The sequence below is a fragment of the Delphinapterus leucas genome, chromosome 12, assembly GCF_059928025.1.
Source record: "Delphinapterus leucas isolate spDelLeu-1000000601 "Yukka" chromosome 12, BTC_Dleu_Yukka2, whole genome shotgun sequence".
Taxonomy (NCBI): domain Eukaryota; kingdom Metazoa; phylum Chordata; class Mammalia; order Artiodactyla; family Monodontidae; genus Delphinapterus; species Delphinapterus leucas.
Genome location: NC_143140.1, coordinates 30,042,513 through 30,063,709, shown reverse-complemented (window position 1 = coordinate 30,063,709; position 21,197 = coordinate 30,042,513). Strand labels below are relative to the sequence as shown.

Here is a 21,197-nt window from a genome sequence, read left to right as displayed (position 1 = left end):
ATCCATGCTGCATATACATTGAGAACTTTGAGACCCAGCTCCCTGGCTATGGCATTTGTAGAGCAGTGGGCTGAGGACAGGTGAAAGAAGAGATGATATAATAAGAGCCTGCTTGTCTTTGTTCCATTAAGGAAAATAAACTGGATGTATATTTTTGACTTCAAAAAGATCACTTTTATATGTGTATAAAATTTAGCTATGGAGGCAGTCCATGTTTCTTCTGTATTCTGTAAACTATGACCAAAAACATGTATTCCAGAATGAAAAAAATCTTCCTTTGGGTAGATTTTCCTGAGATTGGTTTTAATTTTCTTTTACCGTGAACCCTAAAGCCACCTGTATATGGACTTTCCCCTCTTGGATTGGAGAGAGAGAGGAGACAGAGATGGGGGAGGGGGAAGGAGAGGCGGGAAAGGTCTTTAGGTTTAGGGAAATGTATGGGGAAGGAGGGGCTATAAATATGTGTGTGTCTTATGACACACATATTTTAGAGTCTAGTGAGGTAAAAATGTAATGGGGTTATTGGCTTAGTTTGACCACCATGTTCTAAGATTTTAATGCTCAGTTTTATAGGGCTGGAGAGTCAGATTTCTTAAGAAGCCCAGAGCCAAGGATGACTACTACCAATGACACTTAAAAATAAAACTGAATTATAAACTGCAAGGCCAACTTAAAAGTATTTGTTGAGTCTTAGCGCTTTCTATAGCTCTCTTTCCTGGGCAATTTTTTCAGACATCAGGGTACCTGGGAAGTCATTAGTATTATTAATCATAGAATTTGAGCCAAAGAAGGTAGATGAACATAAGGAATGTTCCATTCAGGTCATGATGAAGCCTAGGGATCTATCCCTTTGCCATAGCCAAGTACATTCTTTGATGACCAAGTCCAGATTTCAAGACCAAACTGTTAGTTTCTGTCTTGATCTTCCTTGGGCAACGTCTGGTAAACATCAGAAAATTCTTGTACTTTGAGTTCCATTTTGTGTAGACCATTCCCCTTCTGTTACTATCAATACATTTGGTTCCAGAGGGTATGCTGTTCAGTTGATTTAAACTTCATCATCATCATAGTGAAGTTGTGTTCATTTTAAAACATACCTGGACCCTTGATTATTATTTTGTTATTTCCAGAACTTCTCAGCTAATTGCTAACTAATTACTATTTTAAGGTAGCTTTTATGGCTTTTATAGATCTCATTCAGTATGGTTGTCTTTTGTTTCAAGTGTCAGAGTTATCTTGGAGTTGCCCCTATAATATTTTTCCTTCCATCTCCTAGCCATATATGAAATAAGGATGCTTGATAAAATTACCTTGACATTTTAGGACCTTCTTCCTTGGCTCTTTGTTCTTACTGTTTTTTTCCTCAAACTTCTATAAACTCACATCCCCTAGACCCATATGTCTAGTCCATACTTTTCTTGAAAAATCTCTACTTGGATCTTCCTTAGCAGGTACAGGTTCAGGATGTTCAAAATGAACCTTATCTGCTCTGTCCTGCAACAGCCTTTCCTGCCACACAATTACCAAGCCAGAATTTTGATGTGTCTCCTTCCTCTAGTCCCGCATTCATTTAGTCTGATATTGCTTAGTACTTTTTCCTTATCTCTTATTCTGTTCCCTCCTAGCCCACTGCCTTAGCACAGGCCTTCTTATTTTTATCTGTCTGTCTATCTAATCTATCCTGCCATCTTACCTTTGTTACCTGAATGGTGTCCTTTTTCGCTTCTTTCCCTCCAGGCTGGCTCTCTTTCAGTTTATCTTCCATATTGTTGCACAGTTCATTTTCTAAAATAAAAAATAAGTTTTTCTTCAGACTAAAATCCTCTCAACAACTTCATGAAAAAAACTCAAACTCCTTAGCTCAGCACAGAAGGCCTTTTATCATTTATCTCTAAGCCTAGTATTTTTCCACTACTTCATGTACACGTTCTGCCCTAACCCTAACTGTAAGAGTCCTCTCATGCCATGCTCTTAGGCATATACATTTTTATCCATTTGAAGATTTTTGCCTAGAATAAATGTGCCACTGCTCTCCCAACAAACCAGGCTGATCCCTCTTCATACTTTCAGACTCAGTGAATGTCATTACCTCTAGAATGGCTTCACTGCCCTGCTTCTAAACTACTCCACACTGATCTACAGCCACCCTCTGTCTTCACATACCGTTTTGTACACCCCTTGGGGGTCACACCGATCATGCTATATGGTAGTCTGCATGGCTATCTCCCGTCAGACTCTAGGCTGTAAAGCCTCAGTCATGTCTGGATTTTTCCTGTCTTGCTTGATTCTGGTCCATAGTAGGAACTCAGTGAATGCTGAATGAATAAGTTGCTCTGCTGGAGTGTAGGTGGCTCCAGTATTCCCGCCTGGCATTTGACCCCAGTTCACGCTGTGAGAAGTAGGGTTTCCTTTAAGGACGTGTTCATCATTTGGTGAGAGGGTTTTTTTGCTTTCTTGTTTGTTACTTCTGTCTTAATAGCTTTACCACTGGGGTTTTGTGATTTAGGTTTCCGTGCTGATCCCTCTCTTGGAGAATGGAGAGCTCTTGATTCCTGGCCAAGGTGACTGTCTGAAAGTGGCTCCTGGATTTCAGTTCTTTGCAACCAGGAGGTATGTCCCATTAACCCTTCTATTCCCACGATGGAGCCTCTTCCTAAGTCCACATGCTAGAGTGCTGAGTACAAAAGTCTTGGAATAGAGTTCTCTGGGCCCATTTTAAGCAAGGTTAGTTAGCAGTGATGACAGATTCAACATTCTCATTCCTGACTTTTTTTTTTTTTTAATTTATTTTTGGCTGTGTTGGGTATTCATTGCTGCACGCAGGCTTTCTCTAGTTGCAGTGAGCAGGGGCTACTCTTCGTTGCGGTGCTCAGCTTCTTACTGTAGTGGCTTCTCTTGTTGTGGAGCATGGGCTCTAGGCACACGGGCTTCAGTAGTTGCAGCACGCAGGCTCAATAGTTGTGGCTTACAGGCTCTAGAGCACAGGTTCAGTAGTTGTGACGCACGGGCTTAGTTGCTCCGTGGCATGTGGGATCTTCCTGGACCAGGGATCGAACCCGTGTCCCCTGCTTTGGCAGGCGGATTCTCAACCACTGCACCACCAGGGAAGCCCCTTCCTGACTATTTTTAATGGAGATAATTAATTTAGAAAGTAAAAGTGGTTTTTTTCCCCCCACTTAAAAATAAGTAACCAGTCTTAAAAAACTTTGTCTTGTTTTCATGTTTTCAAACATAATCAGAGATGAGACTGTTGTCAGATAGCCCTGGGTTTGAATCCTGACACTGACACTTTGTACCTGTGTGTACCTTGCTTGACTGATTATGATGGGGCCAATAACACCTACTTTACAACTTGGTGTAAGTTATGAAGGTTAGGTGAAGTGACTAAAGATCTGTCACGTAGTAAGTGCCCAGCCATGATGGTGGTGATGATAAAGCCATGTAGACCTCAGGCATTTAAAAAAATTAATTGAATATAAGCATCAACAAAGGAATAAAACCTAAGCAAACTTAGTATATGTCCCTATCTACTTTTTAAAATAATGTGAAGGCAGTGGTTTATTTCCTCCTACTTGTCTATAACTGTACAGCTTCTCTAAGGTCTTAAAATGCCCAAGAGTGAAAATAATGCCACATTGTATTTAGTGATTATATTAGTGTTTACTGTACCTCTGTGAACATTCACTTCCAGATGGAATGCAGAGCTAACAGTTCTAAGGAAGACCTTGCTAGGCCCTGTTAGTTTTAATAGACCCTGATTTTATTCACAGCGATGGTGAAGTTCTTTCCTGCTAGATACATTTCCCAGAAAGTCCTGGGACATCATAGAAGTATGTCACACAAACCTGAGTTCAGTTCTTGGCTTTGCCATTTGTAGTCATAGTTGAGTGAGCAAGGAACATTACTCTCCTCCTCTTCTGTACAGTTCTTCCTTACAGTTAGAAGAAAAGAAAGGCATCATCCCCTCAGGGCAGTTGTTGTGAAGATTAAATTACATGGCTTAGGTGTAAGCCCATGGCTTGCCCAGAGTATGTGTTTAATGAATATTCCTTCTCTTCTGGGCATGTTAAATAATTTTAGGTACTGTCGCTTTTGGTAATAAGCAGTGAACTTATTTTTAGTGCTGTTGGTCTTGGATTAGGTTTTCTTTTTCCTGAGGTTATGTCTTAAGGAAAAGGAACATGTTGTTCAGTTCAAAACGTCTAATAGGATCATTTGCAGTGATGTGAAAATAACTTGGTTAAAGCCCTATTACTCCCCCTAGGAAAATAGTCAAACCTGGCTTGGTGGCAGCCTTTCATTGTCATGCTCCCTATAAGCCCAACATAGTGCTGTCTGGCACCAGAAGGAACTGTGAGTTTTACTCAGATGTGAGATAACGTCTAGCAAGGGATAACCAGGGGCATAATTCAAGGTTAAAATTGGGAATTTTGTGTGACTCTGTTTTTCATTCTGAAATACAGACTCTTGAGCTGTGGAGGAAATTGGTATCGACCGCTAAATAGTCATGCTACTCTGCTAGACAAATACTGGACCAAAATTTACCTGGATAACATGGATAAGACAGAACTGAATGAGGTATGGGGTTATTTGAAAGTATCAATGCTTTTCTTTCTTACTCTTCATTATTAAAAGTGTCAGACTTACATGTAAACAGAGGAAATAGCCCAATGAGTCACCAAAATACTCGTCACTCTAAATTTAACAGTTAATATGCTGACATTTTACTGTATTAATTTCATCTAGTAGTTTTTATTTGCTAATATATTTAAAAACAAACCTCATACCATTTCACCCTTAAATACTTTCATGCATCTCTAAGGGCATTTCCATATATAACTGTAATGATTATTATACCCAATAAAATGAATAGTAATTCCTCAGTAGCACTTAATTCTCAGACCATGTTTAAGTTTCCCCAGTTGTCCCCAAAGGATCTTTTTTATGCTAAGTTGTTTTGTAACTAATATCTTCCACACTTAACAACTTTACGTACATTTTGATCGGGGTATTAATGAAAATTGAGATGACTTATTTTAAAGGTTTTATACATAGGTTTACTTTGTAGTATCTCTGGTTCTCCGCGAACACTGAGAGGTGTGCCTCACTTTACCCTGCCAACCTCCTGTCTCCCCTTGGATCTACCTCCTCACTTGGGAAGCGTCCCGACTTCCAACGTTTCATCTTGGAGAGCCACAAATAAAGCATTGTCAGTGACCATTCAGTCATGGCAGGGATGCTTTCCTCTTTCTTGGTATAAGTTTTTAGATAAATAAGTGGCACCAGACAACCTTTTCAAATATTTTATCTAGCATTTAGGTATTTACTAGCAGAGGGGTTTTCAGAGTTCACCGATTACTGGGTAAACCTTGATAGTATAATCTCTAAGAAGCCTTGCCTTGATGGTGTGATTTTATAACCCTACAGCCTGTTTTACACTTGAGAGTTTCTTATCTCACTCTAGTTCCCAGTTGTGTATTTGTGTGTCCTGTATGTCTGTCTGTTCCCCTCTTGCCGCCCTCAGCTATAAGCTCCTCCAGTAACTTAACTCAGCTTTGGTATCCCCAGCATCCACTCCGTGCCTGGCATTTTGTAAATGTTTGTTGTATTGCTTTGTCATAGTGCTCCTCTTTCTTTTGCTGTTGCAGACCTTTAAATGTTTTATTTTCAGACTGAAATTGAGTCTTTTCTTTAAAGGGGAGGGCTGAAGTTCACATTTAGGTGTAATTTATTGGGGATTGAGAGGATGAGAAGAACATTTGACAGCCACTCTGTTCTTACTGTATTCTGTACTTGAAGGATGAGCCAGAACTCCTCCTTCCACTCCTGCCTTGATCAGCAGTGTGTCACTCTGCTCACCGCAGGTGCGACAGGAGCACACACCTCCTCGCTGCAGTGACCTAGGTCATATTTAGGTAGCTGACTTTCAGAAGCTCACTGGTTATTTTTAAGCTTCTGGACTTACTAATCCTAATAACACTCTCCTAAATAAATGACTGGTAGCTAAAAACCTTGTGTGTATTACTTAGGAAATAAAATAATCTCCTATGCCGACCTCACAGGGAACACAAGGAACTGCATTTCTGTTGCTGCCAACCACAGCCATCTTACGCTTAGAAAGACTGGCTTTGACTTCTTGCTGAAATATCAAATTACACTTCAGAAAACAAGCTCTTTACATAATGCTAGTCTCATACCTAGTAAGTGCCGGGAACTTACCCCTAGCAGTTTCTCACACCTTGTCTCCCCCGTACACCTTGAATGTGCCTTGATGCCTCACGTGCTGGCACCAGAGGTGGCCTGCTTTCTCTGCCGGCAGTCCCCTCTCACAGTCACCAGCGACCTCTGTCAGGTGCCTCTCCTGCTCTGTGAAACCTTCCCGGGTCTCCCAAGCAGGGCCGACCATGCTGTACTTTGGGCTGCAAGCTTGCTTTTGCTTTCATATCTGCTTCTTATATTAGGGGGATTTTCTCGAGGACGGGTTCCATTCCTTATTTTGTTTTGTTTCTCTGTCCCTGGAATAGTGCCTGCTACAAAGTAGGTACTTAATAAATGCTTATTAAAGGAATGAATCTCCAAAATACATATCAAATTGATAACCATATCATGTTAGATTAGTTTATTATGTGATATTGTGTTTAAATTTTGACATTCATGTTAATAACAAAAGGTGTTTTTTGACTAAGGTAGAAAATGACTAATTGGTTGGTACATATAAATCTCTATTCAGAACTTTTTTCCCAAATAACTGAGACCTTACTAAAGTGTTAAACCTAACAAATTTGTTTCAAGTAAAAACAGCTTTTTTTTCCACCTTAATCATAAATATACATGCTCATATGTTGGAATTACTACTCAGCAATAAAATAGAATGAACTACTGATACATACAGTAATGTCTGGACGAATTTCAAAAACGTTATGCTGAGTAAGAGAAACCGAACTATACACTACATCCCGTATGATTCTGTGTATATGATAGATTTGAAAGCAAAACTGTATAGAGATCTGAATCAGGTGCAGGATTCCAGGGATGGGGATGTGGAGGAAGGGAGTGATGACAAAAGGGAACTTTTTGTTTTAGGGGTGATGGAAATAAGTATATTTTGTTTATGGTAGCCGGGGTCCACAAATATATGGGCAATTTTGAAAATGTTCCCTTCATACACAAAAAATGTATATTCTGTATTTGAAATATCCACGTGTATCTATTAAATTGAATTTGTTGATTTTATTATTCTCGTTTTCTGTCCTTAATTTTCAATACATCTGAAATATGTTTTCAATAATATTTGTTGTAAAATCCTCCAGTTAAAAAAAAAAGTATGAAGAAATAAAAATCTATGAGATCTACCACTTGATGACACCGTTAAAAGATTTTAGTGGACCTTACAACTTTAATATATACAAAATATGTTGATATTTCATATATAAATTGGAATCGTGATATACTTCTCAATTTAAATGTATTAGGGTGTAATATTCCTAATATATACATGATATTTTTCTTCCTTCTCAAGTAGACTTGACTTAGCAAATCCATATAATAAAAGCGTTGAACCAATATTGTGGGCACCAAGTATTATACTGCACAGAATTCTTAATAGTTATCAAAGTGAATTGGGCTAGATCTTTTGCTTGTTAAATTCTGTTGTCTGATAAAAACTACTTTTTATCGGGACTTAACACTAGCTCCTTTTACTGTGATTTGCTTTAAAAAACTTTCCTTTTCCCATTAACTGCTTCTTATTTGCTTTTGTCTGAGAAATGACTTAATGACTGTACTAGAATTGTGTTTAAAAAATTAGAGTACATACTACTTGAAGGATACTTCAATGAGTAAGTGCCTGGGACTTGGATGCCTATGTTGCTTGAGACCCTTTTCCCATCTAGCTTCTATACCCTAAGCTGTGTGATAGGTGGTGAGATTGCCAGATAACTGAGTTCTGGGCAGGAAAAAGTCATGGTCTTTGAGGTGTGGGAGGTATGGGTGAGGGTGGAAGTTGTTATACTTGGTTAAGATGACAGATTTCTTAGAAAAATTCATTTTTGGTTGACTAGTGGCAGCAGCAGTTTATGTGTGCTTTTAAAAATCACTCTGTCTGCTGCTAAATTTTCTTTCCTTTTTTTTTCTCTCTCTGTCAGGTTCTTCGAAATAGATATCCCAGCTTATCGGTAGCAGCCGATCACCTGCTTGACATTTACATCCAGCTTACTGGAGAGAAACATTACCCTCTGAGTGATAGTTCTGTTGGAGGGGAACAGGCACCCGAGGAAGTTTCAGAAGCCAGATGGGAACACAAAAGACTAAGCCTTGAGGGGAGAGAATTGTCTCTCAGGTACTGGGCTAAACACTTTTTTTTTTTATGTGGAATGTAGGCCTCTCAGTGCTGTGGCCTCTCCAGTTGTGGAGCACAGGCTCCGGACGCGCAGGCTCCGGACGCGCAGGCTCAGCGGCCATGGCTCACGGGCCCAGCCGCTCTGCGGCATGTGGGATCTTCCCGGACCGGGGCACGAACCCGTGTCCCCTGCATCGGCAGGCGGACTCTCAACCACTGCGCCACCAGGGAAGCCCTGGGCTAAACGCTTTTCAGTTGGTATTTTAAAAACTGCTTCCCTCAGAAGTTCTTAGCAGCTAGAACTGAGTGGTTACAAGAAGTCAGGTTTTGAAATTAGACGTTTGGGCTGCTTCATAGTGTTCAGTCCCTTTTTGAGATCTATAGTTACTGAATGGGAAGGCTTATGAAGGTAACATTATGTTAACTTTAACAAATAACTTTTTTCTTCCAGTTTTATTGAAATGTAATTGACACAGAGCACTGTATAAGTTTATGGCATACAGCATAACGATTACATACATCATGAAATGATCACTGCAGTAAGTTCAGTGAACATCTGTCATCTCATAGGTACAAAATTAAAGAAACAGTAAAAGAAGAAATTTTTTTTCTCATGATGAGAACTCTTAACAACTTTTTATATATAGCATACAGCAGCGTTAATTGTACTTATGTTGTATGTTATATCCTTAGGACTTACTTATAACTGGAAGTTTAGCAAATAACTTTAAAAGCCAAAGTTGGGAATAGTTACTGACATAGCTCTTTCACTGGATGTCCTTTTGTGACGCTTGGGGTCTTAAATAAAAGACTGTTGGGTTTTGCTCTGTATAGTGAGTTCCATCCATGCCTTTGCGCTTCGTTCTCAGTGGTTGACTTGCCCTTTGAGAAATGAGAATTAGGTGTGGGCAACTCCCCTCAGTTTGCTCTGAGAATTAATTGCTCCCTGTCTCCTGCTACCTTGTCTGGCATGGATGGGGAGAAGTGAGTTCTAGGTCACTTCCTGGTAGGAGAGGGACTGGGACCACTCATTCTTTTTCCTGACACTGTTTATCTTCAGTTGCCAGAAGAAAAGGAGAGTCTTTGTTGTCAAGTGTTCCCAGACCTAAGTAAGCTCTGCCCCCCGCCCCCCCCTTTTTTTTTAAAGGGACCTACTGAATTGGTGTAATAGGATTGCCCACAGCTTTGACAGTCTGTCTTCATCAGCATCATTAAATATTTTTCAAGAGGTAAGATACAGTCTTCCTGCTTGTTTCTCTGTGCTCTTTAAGGCTGTTGATTTCTACTGTTATTTTCTGTGTCTTGACTGCTATCAAAAAGTTTTTCTTTTGTGTAGGTACCGTTTATTATCCTTAGCTAGTTAAAACTGAACTAATGTTGCCTTAAAACTAGTTGGGCCTAATAAATGTTTTGTGGTTTTTGAAACAGGTTACTACTAATTTCAAATAAGTATAGTTTGAATTAGAGTAAAACAGATACAGTACTGAAATTAAAGCTTAAATGAAAAGAAAGTCTCCCGGGTGATAATACTATTATAAAATAGAAAGTGTTTCTAAGATCTTTAGTATTTATTTCTGTACATAATTTCTTAGTCTGTTTGATAGATTTATATTTGTCTTATCCCACCACTAGCCTCAGTAGGGCCTTTTTAACTTTAGTCCAGAGAAATTAATGTGGGGTTTGTAAAGTACATCCTTGTGTGCTGGACGTGGGGACAAAATGTGTTGCGTGGGAGGGAAGCTCTATTGAATTGTAGCTCTGCCACATTCAGTAGAACAGAGAGAGATTTATTCCCACCTGCTTAAGAATAAAGGGATGCTGCCTGAAGATCTCTGGGCTGTTAAAACATTAACCCATTTTGACTATAAAGTGTTCTGGTTTCTGTCAGCTAGGACTGAGGAGAGAATAGTGACCCATTTTGGTTAGCAGTTTCTCTCTGTGTTTGGTTAACTTACTTTGAGGAGAAAGAACCCACATTTGGAGCACACACTTAAGCCGGCTGAACTCTGAAGTGCTGTGTGCCAGTCCTTTAATCCTCTTCTCTCCATTGAAATTTCCTTTCCATTCTCCTGCATTTCTCATCTTTCTCACAGGTAACCTTGTTTTGTACTTTTCTTTATTTTATTTAATTTTTAAAATTTTATTTTATTTATTTATTTTTGGCTGCATTGGGTCTTTGTTGCTGTGCGCGGGCTTTCTCTAGTTGTGGCGAGCAGGGGCTACTCTTCATTGCGGTGCACGGGCTTCTCATTGCGGTGGCTCCTCTTGTTGCAGAGCATGGGCTCTAGGCGCCCGGGCTTCAGGAGTTGTGGCTCGTGGGCTCTGGAACGCAGGCTCAGTAGTCGTGGCGCGTGGGCTTAGTTGCTTCGCGGCATGTGGGATCTTCCCAGACCAGGAATCGATCACGTGTCCCCTGCACTGGCAGGTTGATTCTCAACCACTGCGCCACCAGGGAAGCCCCCCCAGTACTGTTAATACCCTGATGTATCTCCTTCCACATCCTTTTCTATGCGAATGGGATTAAGAACTTTTTTACTGTATCAGAACAGAACCTTCCCCCCCGCCCCACACGTACCCTTGAAGAGATCAGGCCAATTGTTTTACAGAATGTTTCACCTTCTGGCTTTATCTGGTTGCTTCTTCACTGCTTTGACACCAACTGGTGTCCTGCAATTCAGTTCAGTTTTGATACTGACTACCTGGAGTTAGTGTAGACCCCACAGGTTCAGGGGCTCAGTCCTCCGCAAGGCTGCCCCACTTTAGACTCTAGCCGCAAGTCTCAGATGCCCACCCACACTTAGGACCTATCAGCTGTAAATTCAGGGGTTCCCACAACCTCCTCAGGTACAGTAATCACCTCACAGAACTCATTGGAAGCTCTGCACTCACCATACAGGTCATAGTTTTATTATAAAAAATATAACTCAAGAACAGTCAAATGGAAGAGACACATAGGGCAAGGTTTCAGGAGTCTGAGCACAGGCACTCCTGTGGAGTCAGGGTGTGCCACCTTCCTGGCACATCACTTTGTCACCATCCAGAAGCTCTCTAAGCTTTGGATGTCCATTGTTTTATTGGGGTCTTATTCTGATATTGGCTATTCGATTGAACTCTATCTCCATCCCCTCCCCTCCTCCAGAGGTTGGAGATGGAGCTGGAAGTTTCAACCCTTGGTCTTTCTGGCCTGGCCAGAAACTATCTAAGGGCCCATCAAGAGTTACCTTGCTTAGCATAATAAACCTGCTAAGGTCCATAAGGGCTCCAGTAAATAACAAAAGACACTCCTTACTCCTGGTAATTCCAAGAAGTTTTGACGCTCTGTGTAAGGAATTAGGGACAAAACTAGATACATTCTTTTTTAAATGCTTGCATGAAGTTTATTGATATATTACACTTGGTGGCAGCAGAACCAGATATATTCTTTGTTTTGCCATACTCGTGTCCTTTCCCTTGTCATTTTATCTGTCTTTCTTGTAAGTAGAAGTTTAACAAAATGCTTGATGTATTCAAATTCAGCTTTTGTAGGGGTAGAATCCATTTGGTGGTGATACGTATTTTATATTTCATTATAGCAGAAGACATGTATCTTGTTGGCCTATCAGTCGTTGCTAAGATTAAGTACTGGGTTAGGGTGATGACAGTGTAATCCCTTTATTGCACACCAGGAGTCTCCCTTTACATCTAGAAAGTAATCTTTTGGTGTTACCTCCACTGTCTGGAAGTCGTTTCCCCCCACGGAACCATATACCCAAGGATTAATGCTAATTGCTATTATTACCTGAATTTTGGATTTGCAAACTGAGGCGTTTGTGTGTGTTTTCCTAATTAACTGGTATTTTGATAGTAAAGCCTTCACATTTTTTGGTGTCCTGTCTCTGTTATGGTAAGGTCCTTTGAGTCTAGGGTTGGTACTTTATTTGTATTCTCCTTAGTCTTACTTGCAGAAAAGTTCTGCTGGATTTTATGTTCCTCCCTTCTGTGGCCTGGATAGTGATGCTCTGTTATTAACGTATTATTTTAAAAATCAGTTGGCATTTACCTTGGTTATTTTAATAGGCTCTGGACTGTTTCACAGCAATGCTCTCTAAGCAGACAAGCAAACTGAAAATGGCAGAAGTCATTGGAAGCAAATTGAACATTTCCAAGAAAAAGGTATGTAATACTATTTTTACTTCCCTCTTGAAAGGAAGCTGGGATATTTAGCTTAATTGCTGATCTCTGGTCCTTACCTGGAACAGCTTTTGCAAATAACAGCCTCCTCTGTCAGAGTTGGTACTTTCATTGCTGCCTCTCATGGGCATAAAACTCACTGTCTCCTGGATAAATAGTTCTCCCTGTGTTCCACGTTCTTAGAGTGAGCTGCCTTGCATCCTTTTTCACACGCACGCCTTTTTCTCCAGTGCTTAAGGAGCATGTTATTCTGTAGGTTGTGGTTTCAGGACTGGAACCATGTCTTAGTAACACCTTTGTCTGTAGCTCTGTGCACAATTAGATTTTTTCCAACTTTCCAACTTTTTATAGTTAATATATTCAAACATCAAAAAAGTTGAAAAGTTGAACACCTGTATACCCACTACTTAGGTTCACTGCTGATACTGTTAATATTTGCCTTTCCTGTTTTATATCAAAATATGTACTTCTGGAGGAGAGAGCCTTTCAGCAATGGTGTTGGTAGCTGGAGAAATGTCTGGGGCTCATCTTGAGGCAGATATTTGGCGTTCCCAAATGACTGATGACTCAAAAAAGCCTTAGTCAGGAACCGAGATGGTTAGAGGTGTTCCTTAGGCTATCGGGAAACTATCGGGATGGTTTTGGCTGCAGGTAACAGAGCACCTACTAAAAGGGGCTGAAGTAATAAGTATGTTAATTATAGTAGACAAGAGAAATGAGACTACCATGATTGGCTTAGGTTGATCAATATTCAGCCCCTTTGGTTGAAGAGGGGTTTACCTTCCCTGGGCAATTTGCCCCTTTTACTCCTAACCCCAAACCCTTAGCAAAATCTTGGTTCTTTGGGTTAGCGATGAGGATAAGCCTGATGGGTACGTGTCCTGAGCATCTGTCACAGCTTCTCTTTCTGCTTTGGCTGTCGTCAGATGTATCATGGTTTATTCAAGTGACTGTTTCCTGCATTATGTTAGAAATTTAAAGCAGAGGAAAGCATAGAGGAAGAAAAATTACTTTGGTTTTGTTCATATCTTTTAGGAGTAAAACTTTCTGTTCACTGTATTCACTTCATATAGGTAGATAGAGGCTCATTTGAATGAATAAAAAGTACTATTACAGGGAAACATTCATGATAACTGTTCTTAAAAACATATGAGAAACTTGGAGAATTAAAAAATATATAATTATAAGCTAACTTACCTATCTTGGAAGCCCGAAAATGCCTCTTAGTAGAGGGCATGTTAGAGGAGCACAGTAAGCCTCACGGATGAGAAGTATTTGAAGAGCATGCAGAACTTTACTCAGATAAAATCTTTCCCCTCCCATAGGCTGAATTCTTCTGTCAACTTTATAAACCAGAAATTGCGATCAATGAGCTAGATGTGCAAGTGGGTCGAGTGCGGCTTCTACGGAAACAAAGTGAGACTGTCCACATACAGAGGTAAACAGGGTTCCAAACTGATCTGAGCACTGTGGGGTCGTTGGGAAATTGATAGAAGGAATGTCTGGTCCAGCCCCTTATTTTTGAGTAAAACATGCCAGAACTGTGATCTCTTCAGTGTACTAGACAGTAAGGAGCAGTGATTTCCCAAAATGTGTTCTGTGAAACTAGATGTTAATAGGTGGAGGAGGTGATGAGGGTCATTAGAGACTTGGGACTAGCAAAGGTATATCTTTGATTTTTTTCATTGTAGTGTATTTAGTGAAGTAAGCATCACCTGGAGGTCAGGCTTGGTGCTAACATTAGTCTGTCAATCCCTTGAGGGCTGGAGTTTTATACGTTTCTGAGATTTATTAAAGTTATTAAATATTTGCTATATGCCTGACGTTGCGCTGAGTACCTTTTTGCATGTTTTCTCATGTAGTGGTTATAGTAAGCCTGTGAATTAATGTGTGTGTTAGTGTCCTTAGGGCTCTCCTAACAAATTACCATAAACTTGATGGCCTAAAACAGCAGGCAGTTATTCTCAGTTCTGAAGGCTGGAAGGCTGAAACCAAGGTATTGGCGGGGCCACACTACCTCTGAAGACTCTTGCCTCTTCCTGGCTTCTGCTGGCTCCCAGCAATCTTTGGTGTTCCGTGCCTTGTAGCTGCATCAGTCCAATCTCTGATGCCATTGTCATATGGTCTTCTTCCCTGTGTGTGTTTCTTTGTGTCTCTAAATTTCTCTTTCTTTATAAGGACACCAGCCATTGGATTTAAGATTGACCCTTAAATCCAGTATGATACGATTTTAATCTTATTATACCTGTAAAGAGCTTTTTTCCAAATAAAGTCACATTCACAGGTTCTCAGTAGACATGAATTTTGGGGGAACATAATTCAACCCTCTACAGCTAGTAACTGTTGTTATCCAGATTTTACAAGTTAGGAAACCGAGGCTAAGAGAGGTTATGTAGTTTGTGCAAGGTGACATAGGTAGTACAGATGTTTTATCTTATTGGTGTTTTGAATTTCCAGAGCCTAGTGAAGTAGCAGTTATGTAAATGCGCCACGTATGTAGAATGAATGAATTCTGCAATTCATATGTTGTAAGGACATCTGTTATAGCAGCGGTCCCCAACCTTTTTGGCACCAGGGACTGGTTTCGGGGAAGACAATTTTTCCACAGATGGGGTTGGTCGGGGGTAGTTTCGGGATGATTCAAGCACATTACATTTATTGTGTACTTTATTTCTATTATTATTACATTGTAATATATAATGAAATAATTAATACAATTCACCATAATGCAGAATCAGTGGGAGCCCTGACCTTGTTTTCCTGCAACTAGATGGTCCCATCTGGGGGCGATGGGAGACAGTGACACCCGAAGTGTGTTGCTTATGTCCAGTCTAGTCCGCAAGGTGCAGTTTAATTGTCACTTCCCACTCACTGATAGGGTTTTGATATGAGTCTGCAAGCAGTCGATTTATTATGGTCTCAGTGCAGTCAAACCTCTCTGCTGATGATAATCTGTATTTGCAGCCGCTCGCCAGCACTAGCATCACCGCCTCAGCTCCATCTCAGATCATCAGGTATTAGATTCTTATAAAGAGTCTGCAGCCTAGATACGTTGCATGCAGTTTACAGTAGGGTTCACCGCACTCCTGTGAGAATCTAATGCCGCTGCTGCCGCAGCGGAGCCCAGGCGGTAATGCGAGCGACGGGGAGCAGCTGTAAATACAAATAAAGCTTTGCTCGCCCGCCATTCACCTCCTGCTGTGCGGCCCGGTTCCTAACAGGCCATGGACAGGTACCAGTCCATGGCCCAGGGGTTGGGGACCCCTGTGTTATAACATGAAGACCGTCACGCTGAGTTGTCTCCTTCTTGTTTGTTGAATGTGGGAAATATGATTCCTCAAAATAACACAAAGAGAAGCTTGCAGCCTGTTCCTCCAACTGCTTACATACTTTCCCCTCCCCAGGGAGAAGCACACCTTTGCTGCTACGAGGCCATCCTCTGTTCTTATTGAACAGCTCGCGGTGTGTGTTAGCAAAGGGGAGCCTGTGTTGCTGGTGGGAGAGACCGGAACCGGCAAAACCTCCACCGTCCAGTACTTGGCTCATATTACAGGTAACTCCTAGAGGGGAAGCACTCTTCCCCCAGACAGCAAACATTTGACACTGACTGCCTTTTTATTTTTTAAAAAATATTTATTTATTTATTTGGCTACGCCAGGTCTTAGTTGCGGCATGTGGGATCTTTTTAGTTGTGGCATGTGGGATCTGTAGTTGCGGCATGCGAACTCTTAGTTGCAGTGTGTGGGATCTAGTTCCCTGACCAGGGATCGAACCCGGGCCCCCTGCATTGGAAGTGCGGATCCTTAGCCACTGGATCACCAGAGAAGTCCCCTGACTGCCTTTTTAAAAAATAAAAAGTCCAAAGAATATTGGAATTTAAGAAGTGCCACCACTCCACTTCCCCTGGAGATAAGCACTGGAAATTTTTACCTTGGAAATAATGTATTCTTTCCCCCTGGAAATAACCACTATTAACAGATGGGTATTAACTTTTTTCAGTTCTAATCTGTGGTCTACAAATACATACAGATTTGGTTTTGTTTTGAAACAAACGGGATCATTCTCTGTGTATTACATTTAGTTAATAAGCAAATTGGACATCTTTAAAAACAGAACTGCCTCATTCCTATTCTGATGGCTAAATAATATTTCACACTGGATATTTATTTAGTTCTAATTCATAGACAGACATTGACTTACTGAAGGGTTTTTTTGTTGTTTTCAGTTACCTGATGCTAGAGCAGTGAATCTTCTTTTAGATATCTCTGGGTTAGGTGAAAATTTTGAATAGTCAAGATTCCTGAAAGTAAAATGAGGGGGTCAGAGGAAATGCACATTTAAAGATTTGCCCTGTGCCCTTGTCCACACATCCTTAAGGATCACACTGGATATTGTCAGTCTTTACATACAGGGTAACCCTTTTGCCCTTTCTTTATTAAAGGCCACCGTTTGAGGGTTGTCAATATGAATCAGCAAAGTGACACTGCAGATTTGCTGGGAGGGTAAGTGTGATTTTAAATCTTTTTCTTGTTATTTTGTGTTCACTATTTGAGGTAAGAAATACTTTTTCTCTGTAAAGCTCAAAAGTAGCCTTGGAAAAATGTTCAGAGAATTGCCCCCCTACGCCCACCCCAGCAGGGTATTATTTATTAGAATTTATTAAGGAGCTCTTGAGTGTATAGATGCTTCTTTTCATTTTAAAGAACACTTGAGGTTCTTGCTCTCAAGGATCCTGCTGGGAGAGGGAGGAAAACAAAAAGGTAAGTATGTTATCAAGTAATGTTTGTGTGTGCGGTCATTTATCTGAAGCCTATGTTCTAGGCTCGCACTGCCTTCAAGCTAGGCTCTCCTGCAGTTTGATTATCTTTGAAACGTTAAGTAGCCTCCACTTTGTTAAATGGGACGGCTCATGGCGCTCCACTGTGGTCAGTAAAATGCCCTTCTTCCTTATTTGTGGTTTTGAATATGTTAGTTTCATGAACAGTTTTAGTCTGTGCTGAAGGCTGTAAAAGCGATGGCTGCTCTTGGCATACCTTATGTTGAACCCTAATAGGGTCTGTCCCATTAACTCTAAGCAGTTGCTTACACAGACTCTTAAAGGCATAAGATAATAGAATTTATTGTCCTTTTTGCTCTTTGTGATATCTGCAAGAAAGCTCGCTATTTACTCTTTTTTGAGGACCACATTATGCTGTAGCATTATTTTTACTATCACTCTTTCCTTGTCTTATATCCCTTCCTGCTCTGGATGGAGTGCTACTTTGGAATCCTGCTTCCTTTGGTGCTTCTCATTTTCTTACCATCCCGACCTATTACTTCTATTCTGCTCTACACATGCCACTAATTATGTATTTTAAATTTATATTCTGTCTTTGAATCCGTTAGCTGAGGCTTACCTCTCTTACTCTAATTCTACTTTGACTTTATTTTTCCCCAGTGGTCTTTGTACCTTGTTTTCGTTTTACTTCTGTTCAGTTAATTGACACTTAATCTCCCCATTCCCTCACTGTGGTACTTGCAATGTGTTCTTATTAATATATGGAATTTGTTACTTAACTAGGCATGTCTATACTACTGTGTGTTTCTCTCTATTCTGTATCTATCTGTGTCTTTAATAATATCCTACTGTTAAGTATTCCTAACACAAATGGCGTTAATCTTGTACTAATTGAACATGCACTGGATCTGTCCCTTCTAAGAATTTGTAGTGTTACGTCAGCCGTTGCAAGTAGTTTTAAATGTAGTGAGTACACGTTGTGCCTTGATACAATTAATAATACAAAAGGTTGAAATCAGAATTTGTTAACTGGAATTTTATTTTGGTGCAACTTGGTGAAAAAAATACATATCCATTTGTCCTTGTTAGTAGGTTAGCATTAGTTATCAAAAGAAAACTTACATGTTTCAATTTTCGTATAGTTGGAAGTATGCCTTGTTTTCTGTTCTTTTGTATTATTGGCAAGTGGTGTGTAAATCACATCTTCTAATATATATTATCGATGTATGAATGACTCCTTTGCTTAAGAACCCTTGTGTATACAATTGGAAGACCAAAAATGATTTTAAAAAGACAAGGGAAAAAAGAAAAAAGGAAAAATAAATAAAGGCAAGGGAGTAGAAAACAAAACAGCAGGTAGGGAGGTGGGTTAAAGAAGGGCTAATATTTCTATTTTGGCAGTGTGTGGTTAGTTTCATCTATGAAGCTAGTTCTGTGTTTTGTAACTTACATTAAACATATTTTGCATTTATCAAATACTATGGTTAAAATATAATAAAAGAAATTTGTAGTCCTAATTAGTCTGGTTTGCAAATCTGGATCCTTTAGATTGGTTTTTTAAAAAGTTATAATTAAGGATAAATATATGTTATAAAAGTAAAGCCTTCAAGGCCATTAGGCTCTTAAATTGCATTACTGCAGATTGCCTTCTGATCTTTGTTTGCATACATACCCCCTTAATTTTTTTTTTTTTTTTTTTTTGTGGTACGCGGGCCTCTCACTGTTGTGGCCTCTCCCGTTGCGGAGCGCAGGCTCCAGACACGCAGGCTCAGCGGCCATGGCTCATGGGCCCAGCCGCTCCGCGGCATGTGGGATCTTCCCGGACCGGGGCACGAATCCGTGTTCCCTGCATCGGCAGGCGGACTCTCAACCACTGCGCCATCAGGGAAGCCCCCCCCTTAATTTTGGTTAGTGTTAGTGTGGTATATCTTTTTCCCTCATTTAACTTTTAACTCAATTTTGTCATTCTATTTAAGTAGGTTTCTGATAGACAGCACATAGGCCTTCAGATTACCTGTGAGTAGAGAAGTAAACCAAATTCTGACAGAGTTGGGGTAGAGAGAGCTTATGAGACTCTGTAGAAAAGAGTAGAAGATACAGAGGACTTAGATGAAGCAGGTAAAAATCATTCCAGAAAAGGAAAGTCTACCATTAAATGGCAAAACACAGAACACAGGTTCACATCCCTGACTATAGGGAATGGGGTTGGGAGGGGTAGCCTCTGAGGGAGAAACAGATAAATAGAGAAGGGGGAGGTATCCTTGGAGAAGTTAACGATGAAGGAAAGAACAAATGGGAGGAAAATTAAAGGTCTCATAGAAATAGAAATAAAACGGCTAACCTGTGTCCTCCTCTAAGCCACCCATGGAAACATCCATAAAGGAAACTGCGCAGGAGATTGCAGGGCAGGAGTGCATGCTTTCAAACTCAGAATCCTGACCCCAAATGAAGTGAACCGTTTACCTTTTCAGTTACTCAGCATGCACTGTTTTGTGTCTCTTTTACACTTCATCTTCTTTCATGTATGATAATTTTGGAGAGTCATTTTCTTTTGTTCTAGCCATTTTCTAGTGAACTCTTGTATGTGGTCTCCATGTATTGTGTATGTAACAGGTAGACCCTGAGTGACTCTCCATGAGGGCCAGGTGTTCTAGACCTCCCTCCCCTCTTGGCCTTTAGGTTGCTCCTGAGGCATATTTTCTCTGCAAAAGACATCATGGAAACCCTGGTCTCTAATGGTTCGTAGTTTGATTTCATCAGTTCTCCCTGTGGCAGGTTAGTTTCCGTTGAGTATTTGTGTTACAGTTTATTTCTATTTATTTATTTTTCTTTTCGGAAAGGTGTATGTATGTTTGTTCATTTATTCATCACTTGAAACATATGACGACTTAACCGTTCCAGCCAGTATGCTTTCAGCTTTAAATGAACAAAATTTTTTCTTAAGGAGCTCAGTCTAATTTGAAATATAAAGCCATTTCTTTCATGAATTCAATTCACTGAGCCAATTACTAGTGGTAATAGTTGTCACAGGTAACTCTTAAATGGCACTCCTGTGCCAGCTACTATTTTGAGTCTTCATCTGTGTTCAGTCACTTAGCCTTCTTAACCTGTTGATTATCCCCGTTTACACTTAGGGGACCTGAGACTCACAGGCATTAAGTGCCTTGTTCAAGGTAATGGGTAGTCCATGACTTGAACCCAGGCAGTCTGTCTTGATCGTCTCCGTTCTTAGTCATTACTCTGCTGCCTCAGTTAGCTTTGGATCCATCTATTCTGACATCTTTAAGACTAGCTCTTTTATTTAAATAACGTGTGTGTTTAATTTCTTACCACGTCTTCTGTTGTCATCGTGGTTCATCGTCCTCTGCCTGGTCCAGCGCAGGGCTCTCATCTTTGCTTCTACTCTTACCCTCCCCACAGTCTCTCTTCCATTTAGTATTTACAATGATCCTTTTACAGTGTGATCAGATCTCATCAGTCTCTTCCTCAGATCCTTCCACTGACTTCTCTGTCCATGTGGAATGTACTCCAAACCCTTCATCACCTGGCTCCGGCACGTCTCTGTCTCCTTCCTTTAGCTCTGCTCTGTGTTGATATTTCCTCTGTGGCTCCCCTGCTGCCCAGGGATACTTGCTTAGCCTAACCCTTCCTTGTTTGATTTCCTTCCAATTCCCGTCTTTGACACAGCCTCTTCTGACTGTCATAGTCAAAGTACCAGTTCTTTAAGCCACTCTCCTTTCACTTTATCCAGTCATAGCACTTGCTACTTGATATTTTATACTAGTAGGTGCATTCCCCTATTGTCTCTTTGGTTAGATTGTAAGCTGCAGAGGGGCAGGACGTGGTGGGCCTCATTTACTCAGTGCTGAACTCTAGCAGGCGCTCAGTAAATCTCAGCTGAAAAAATGGAGT

The 21,197-nt window shown here is 40.5% G+C and overlaps 1 protein-coding gene across 7 annotated transcripts in view; it reads left to right on the top strand.

Moving 5' to 3' along the window:
- Positions 1–21,197, top strand: part of MDN1 (midasin AAA ATPase 1) — a 155,823-nt gene that overhangs the window by 24,324 nt on the left and 110,302 nt on the right. For all 7 annotated transcript variants that reach the window (XR_016395154.1, XM_089921862.1, XM_089921863.1 and 4 more), the window contains exons 8-15: positions 2,507–2,610; positions 4,464–4,578; positions 8,145–8,338; positions 9,486–9,567; positions 12,395–12,490; positions 13,834–13,946; positions 15,913–16,061; positions 16,950–17,010. Coding sequence is in view for 6 of the 7 variants with exons in the window: in XM_089921862.1 (XP_089777988.1) it covers positions 2,507–2,610; positions 4,464–4,578; positions 8,145–8,338; positions 9,486–9,567; positions 12,395–12,490; positions 13,834–13,946; positions 15,913–16,061; positions 16,950–17,010 (914 nt within the window). In the remaining variant the exon portion in view is untranslated. The remainder of the gene's footprint in view (positions 1–2,506; positions 2,611–4,463; positions 4,579–8,144; positions 8,339–9,485; positions 9,568–12,394; positions 12,491–13,833; positions 13,947–15,912; positions 16,062–16,949; positions 17,011–21,197) is intronic.